At 27.4% G+C, this 7,212-nt stretch overlaps 1 protein-coding gene across 1 annotated transcript; it reads left to right on the forward strand.

The window, feature by feature from the left end:
* Nucleotides 1-5,252: 5,252 nt before the first annotated feature.
* On the forward strand, nucleotides 5,253-5,959 carry LOC119685094 (acylphosphatase-2-like). The gene is made up of 4 exons (XM_038099293.1): nucleotides 5,253-5,363; nucleotides 5,424-5,440; nucleotides 5,550-5,659; nucleotides 5,713-5,959. Exons 1-4 carry the CDS (start codon nucleotides 5,312-5,314, stop codon nucleotides 5,819-5,821), a joined length of 288 nt encoding a protein of 95 aa, XP_037955221.1. The 5' UTR covers nucleotides 5,253-5,311; the 3' UTR covers nucleotides 5,822-5,959.
* The last annotated feature ends 1,253 nt before the right edge of the window (nucleotides 5,960-7,212 follow it).

Consider the following 7,212-nt stretch of genomic DNA (forward strand, 5'->3'; position numbering starts at 1 on the left):
CGGAGCGGAGGAAAAAAATTCATACTCCTAGTTAAAAAATATTAAGAAATATTAGACATTGGACCGAAATACAAAATTTGTATTTATTTAACATTTTTTTTGTAACTCTTTAAAGCGTTAAAGAATGTTTTAAAATTATATTTATAATGTTATGTGATCGCCTATATTCGAAATTGAATTGACAAATAAAGGAAAACCTAATATGATAATTTAATGGAGCTTTTGTTACAGTGCATCACCTAAGCGATCACAAATACTATTGAAAAAAAGTACGTTAGATACTAACTAGCGTTTAATCAAGCAAGGTCGGAGTTAGTAGTCGTAATATTTATAATATCAATATCTTCATCTTCACTTATAGTTAATAGATATATTATTTTTTATATTTAACAATTAACAATTAAACAAAAATAAAAATATAATTAATTAATTCAATTTAGCTGGTTATGATTTCATTCTAATATAAACACAAGTGAATTTGTTAATACAAAAAAGAAACTTTCACTGCAAATTATGAAAACTCAATAAAAATGTGCGAACATAAAAGTCAAATACAAGGCTTTGGTTGGTTTTTGATTAAGGAGCGCTAATTCTTAGCTTCAAATTTGGCCGGGCACGCTTTCGATTCCTGATACTTGTAGCCTAAAAAAATTATTTACGAATAATTAAATACAAGAATTATTCTCGAAACAGCTGTATGTTCAGCCATAAATTCAATTAATTAAAATAATATAAAAATAAATTATTCTTGTAGTTCAATTAAATTGCTCTTTTTGAAAACCTCTTTATAAATAATATATAATTTTATAATAATTTTGCTATCATTGCTTTCATGATTCGAAGATATAAATAAATCGAGAAATCACTCTTAGGTTCTCTTCATAAGCCACAAAATTTGCAAATAAGTTCCAAATCATAACCAAAATAATCATTTGTCTTAGTACTAATAATTTCATTCATTTACTTAAATTCATTTAATTTTTGAATGCTAATTATTAAACAAGAGTTAATGAAAACAGCAACACTATCAAGTGTTTAAAGAGAAACTCAATTTTATTGAAGGAAAAACAATTATTTATTATTTATTATGTCTAACTTGTGCTTAAGCTTTTGTCGTTGCTGCTATGAAATATTATGTTTCATTTTTAATTTAGTTTAGTTTCTATTACGTTTTATTAGTGAAACCTCACTTCACTCAGACTTAATAATTATTATGTTTAGTTTCAGCTCAAGTTTTTGTAATCACTACTGTATAAAAACTACGTTTCATTTTCAATTTGGTTCAATTATCATTATTTCTTTTATATTTGAATCCTAACTGGATTTAATATGGCTAATTGCTTTGAGTTTATGTTAATTTCATTCAGTAAGCAAGTAAATGCGGTAAAAAGTGTAGAATATTATTTATTTTGGATTTTAAATGTTAATATAAAAAAGATTTATAATTTTATTTTAAAATTTAAGATATCTAAATTAGATTACATATTTAAGGTGTAAAATACCAATTAACGAAAAGTGGTAAAGTCGCGAAAAAACATTTATGTACATTTTTATTTCGACGGTGACTTTTCATGTAAAAACAAAAGTGATATTTACTATGAACAATTATGAATTTATTTAGTATATATTAAAAGAAAGCATCCAGCAAAAAAAATAATTGTGAAATCTTAGTTTGTTTTTAATATAAAAATCATAGCGGAATTCAAATCCGTTAGCCTCTTCTAAATGCAAGTAAGTTATATACATTTTTGCATTACAAGTTTTTGTTTATTTATTTATTTAAATGGTTTATATATTGTTCAAATTGTTATGTACTTCAACCAAAATATATTTAAAATGTTAAAATTTTGCTCAAAAAATATTTAATTCTTGTTAATATTTTTCAATATACCATTTTTCTCCTTATTTCTTCGTTAATTCCACCATGGATTATGGTGGAACACTACCTGGTACTATTTTCACTGCATTTTTATTGTTACTTCTTTCGTTGGTGTATTTAAGCATTCTTATCCTTTGTGAGATCATCGGTATTTCTAAGTGGGAATGCTTCATTTTTCAATTGATTTATAATATCTTAAGTTTATATGTTTTATCATATTGAATCTTTTAGTGGTTTTCTAGAATATTTATTTTCAAGCATATTTCGAAAATAAAGTCGCAATATTGTGTTAGGACGATAGTTACAGGTAATTTTTAGGATTCCTTTGGATCTTTAATTAATAATTAATTAATACCCAATACTATATAACATATATATTTGCTACACCATATATTTTATATTTACCCGGATGTGTAACATATTTTTTTTAAACACCTTTGTGCTATTATGGATTTTCATATGCACAAGTTCTGGCACTGGCGTACTGTCAACACACCTTCTCCAAACACATCGGTCAATTTCTTTTTGGCTTGAACAGCATTTTTATTCTTTCTGTAGTAATACAGTAAGATATGTCGAAAATGCTGCTTATCGCTATCCATATTTAAAAGGTCATCAACCAAAAACTACTGCATAGAATTAATTAGAATTTTTCACAAGCCTTGCTATATGAGCTCTCAAAGCATATAAAAATTATATCGCTTAAGTGTGAAGTTTGGTGCAAAAAAATACAATTACATCTTCTGTCGGAAAAAAACGAAATTACTTTCCGAGCAATCTAATATGATACATTATGATAATAAGTTCTTTTAAGAATAAAGTTTTGGGAGTTAGCATAAAGACAATTTCAAAAATAACAAAAATATTCATGTACGGACAGAATCTGAGAGAGATAGTAATTTGTAATCCGTTTGAGCTAGGTGATTGTATTTTGTATCAATCTAGCTGTCCAGCTTCCTTGAGTACTATTGTTCCATCTTTTTTTGCCACATTTCGATGGTTTGCTCCTGATCTGATGGTTCCCTTACTATTAGTTGAGTATAGAAGCCGGTTATTTTCTTATTTTAAACTCTTTGACTCTCCTTTGCTTGAAGATCAATTGGAGTAACATCTGCTATAACAAAAAGTGCTTCCACCAAGAAGTATGAATGGGAATAGTAATGAAGTTTATCGGAAATTTATTATTATTTTAATTATTGCTATTATGTATAAATGCGAACGTTTAAATATGAATGTTAGCAAATTTTACTTTCACTTAAAAATTATTATTACTTTTGTTCTTTATATCGCTTTTACTCTTAACTAAAAAAATTAGGTAAATATGAAATTAACCCAAAAGAAAATTAATCACTGATACATCAGCGAATGTTATTATTTGTATTTTTGTTGTAATGTATGTATTTAAGTAGCTTCGAAAGTAAATAGGTAGGTAGGTGAAGTGAAAGTAGGATGAAATTCTCCTTAATTCTACATTTCTCGAAATTGTCGGCAGAAAATATCTAGCCAATAGTAATTTTTGAAAGTATTTGTATAAGCCCAGACATAAGCACAACAGGTGTTTGGTGTCACTTCCTTGAGCGCCACTACACATGTACTACAGGAGACTCAAGAGGTCTGACTCAATATCATCCTATAGTGCAATGTCCTGTTAAGAACAATATTATCTTAGATATTTCCAATGTACCTCTATGTTAGGCTAAGTTAGAGGTTCTACTTTTTAAATATAAAGGCTATATCTTGTTTCTTTTGGCCTGTCACAAAAAATGATTGTATGCCAACTTTCATCTATTATTCGCAGGAGCAGGGATTGAAAGAAGATGTTGCATGGAACAAGCTAGCTCTTCCGCGTGCTCATTCTATCCTATAATAGTATGCTCAGGAATCCAAACTAAAATTATCTTGAAGTTACTGCCTAGTACGATAAACTTTTAATATCCGTGAAATATTTTGGACGATATGTAGACTGTTGAAGTGGCACTGATAGCTGCCGGACTATCGGTAAGAATATAAATTTCATTTTCATGTTTGCAATAAGAGAAAAGGCTCGTGGGACTTCTTTAGTTTTTAAGCAGTTTTTTTAAACAAACAACATATATAGTGAGATTATATATTAGTAATTACATACGTTGATAAGCGCACCCACTCTCCTTATTCAGACTTTAAATTATAGTGTTCAGCTAGATGGAAACATCTTATACAAAATAAACTGATTGATTAAAACTTTTCTCGTTATTCATTTTAAAAACTTATGTTTAACGTGGAACAATTTCAATAATACGAAATATATATAAAAATGTTCTACTATTTTATACATATTTTATATATTTTCATATAATATATGGTAAAATTGACTCTTATTAAACAGTCATAATACATAATAATGAATATTCATTTGTATAAATATAGTCCCAAAATTTATTTCGGAGGTTACTTGCTTCTAACTCAAACGACTTAAGCCTATTGACGAACAAAACATATCTTTGTTCAAGATGTCAAACTTTATTTAAATCAATGAAAGTAGAATGGAGGCGTTAAACGCCTTTCTCACAATAGCAGGAGTTGATCAGGGCACATAGCCGGAAATTTCTCTCAGCTGACACAGAATCTGTGTCTTTAGTACCATATATGAAAGATAAAATTTAGATAATAAGACAAAATAATAGAAATTCAGATGTATTCGAATTGAGAAATCTGTAATTTTTGTTATTCACTTGAATTTGAATGAACTGTATAACTTTTAAGTCGGCCAAGGCCTTCTTAAATATTTTATTTTTGATATTTTTAGATACTAATGTAATCTAAAAAACGTTCAGGTCTTATAAAAGGAATCGTCCATCGTCGTTTGTAAGCTGATCAGTCTTTCTTTACAGATGAATGATATTTTATACGTTCTGGCCAATTCAGATAACGCAGTATGTAGTCCAGGTTTGGAGAGATTTCCTAGCTGCCAAGCGAGATTGAATGGCTAGATTCAATATCTGAATACATTTGACCGTTTATCTGCTTCTTTTTGAAATTAGTGTTTTGAAAAAGGAAAGACAGACTGACTACTTTTAGATTTTAAACATCGTCTTTGAGTTCTCCCTACATGGGGAGTATATTTGAAAATCAGAAAGAGATTGTTATTGCTTCAAATTTTATAACTTTGAGGAGGGATGTTTGTTTGAAAAACTGCTTTCACGACAATTGTGGGAAGAGTTTTTGTTGCAGCCGTAACTCGTAAGTTTACTAGTCCCTAGAGTTAACATGTGTTATGAAATGTGAATATATTAAAACAAAAACTTAGTTGCTTTGAGTTATATTAAAAATAAACTTTATTCATGTAAGTAAATAAAATAAAATTTTTAAAATTATATATTTTTCTGAATATCAGTTGAACTTTTCTAGATAACAAAATTTTCAGTTAGAGACGGCGCACAACTGTTACTGACTATGGCAACTCCTATTTATACCTGCGATTTCAAAGTTTTAGGGAAAGTTAATCGTAAATATGATTTACTTAATTTTAACTGCAATTTTATAAATTCTCTATCTCTTAAAATAGGTGCTCCCTACAGGAGGGTAAATAACAAAAATTTTATAACTGCTAATTAGGACTGTTTATAAAGGCTTTGCTATAGAATTTTTATTTTGTGATTGCATATAATTTAAACCCCTTTTATATTTATAGTATGCCGAGGTATATGGTCGAAAAGCTGGCATACGTGGATGGTTAATGACTTCTTTGTATGGTTCTGTTCAGGGTCAAATGGAAGGAACAAAATATCAATTGGACAAAATGTAACACTCATTCTAAATTTAGTAATCAAATATGTTTAAATTTTGTTATCTAGGAAAAAATGGCTTAGGTGCAAAAGTACATTGGTGAAGACACCAACAGCTTTATTTACGAATTATAAACGTATAAATAAACACAAGTATATGGCATTTTACGCAGGTTAAAGGAGTTTTCGTCCATTGGAAACAACAAGCAAAGTTTGTAAATACAAATATATGTAGAAACACAGTTGTGTCGTTGGAAAGCTGGATCCAAAATTATACGTTGTAAAATTTTTAATAAAAAGTAATTGTTAACAAAAATAAAACAAAAAACATTTAATTAAAAATAAATATATGGGAATTTATGTGTTTCTGAGAGAAGTTAAATCGATGAATACCGGTGGATCTATACGTTTCATCTATTCGTTAAGGATACAAAGAATATATACTCTTGATAAAATCATCTATATTTCCGTTACTATTTTATAAGCATATCAAATATTTTTATATGCCCTTTTTTACTATATGTGAAGGATACTAAACAACTTCTATTTAAAGACTTATCACAAAATTAATTCTTTAAAGGTTGAATCGGCATCACCAAACCGACGCATAGAGTCATGTTTATTTTTGTTGGTCTCTATGAATTATTTATAAAAACTATTCTTTCGTCAATTTGTCTTTGTGAATCTATTTATATGGAAACAACGTTTTGACTTTATCGACTGTGACTTTGTACATGCAATTTTTTGAATTTTTGAGAATAATTAAAAAAAATTCATCAATTAATTCATTAGACCCCATACAATATTTTTTTAATACTTGATTAAGGTTACTCTTTAATTAAAAATAATTAAATATAACAGTAATAGAAAATTACTAATCATAAAGTAACTAATAGGTAATTTTGTTAGCATTATTGGATCGAATTTGTGTACAAGTTAATCCACTGAATTATTTAACTGGTTTGTGACCAGGGTTCTAATAACGATGTTTCTATAGATGTTACTTGGCAATTCAATGAAATTTTATGAACCGTTTTCATTTTAAAGTCACGAACCTTTGGTCATAACCCCAACTACGATGTTTAACTATCAAAAATTAATTTATAATTCTAAATACATTATTATCATTAAATTGTGCTGCGTAGAACAATGTTTTTAATAAATTATTTACAAAATTTGGTAAGTGACTTTTTTATTATTTAATTAAACTCGGTACACGCAATTTATAAAAAAATCCCACCTCTTTTTATATAGTATTCGAACGGATCTAAGTTTAAGTAACTAATAGAAATTAAATGTATCAGTGGCTTATTTAAATTAAATTAAATTTAGATGATATGATATGAAAATTCTCATTTGTGTTCCAAAAAATTAATATGTATATATATTTAAAAAAAAAATTTATCAATTAAAAAAAATTGTGTTATATTATTTTTTTTAAATTTTACTATATTTTTCAGATTTCACAGCAGTCAACATATATTGGAATCAATATAAGACTACTTAGTTTGTTAAAATTTAATAATACCACAATTCTATCACATAACATACCATATAATCAATTAATGC

Source organism: Teleopsis dalmanni, chromosome 2, assembly GCF_002237135.1.
Source record: "Teleopsis dalmanni isolate 2A chromosome 2, ASM223713v2, whole genome shotgun sequence".
Lineage (NCBI taxonomy): Eukaryota > Metazoa > Arthropoda > Insecta > Diptera > Diopsidae > Teleopsis > Teleopsis dalmanni.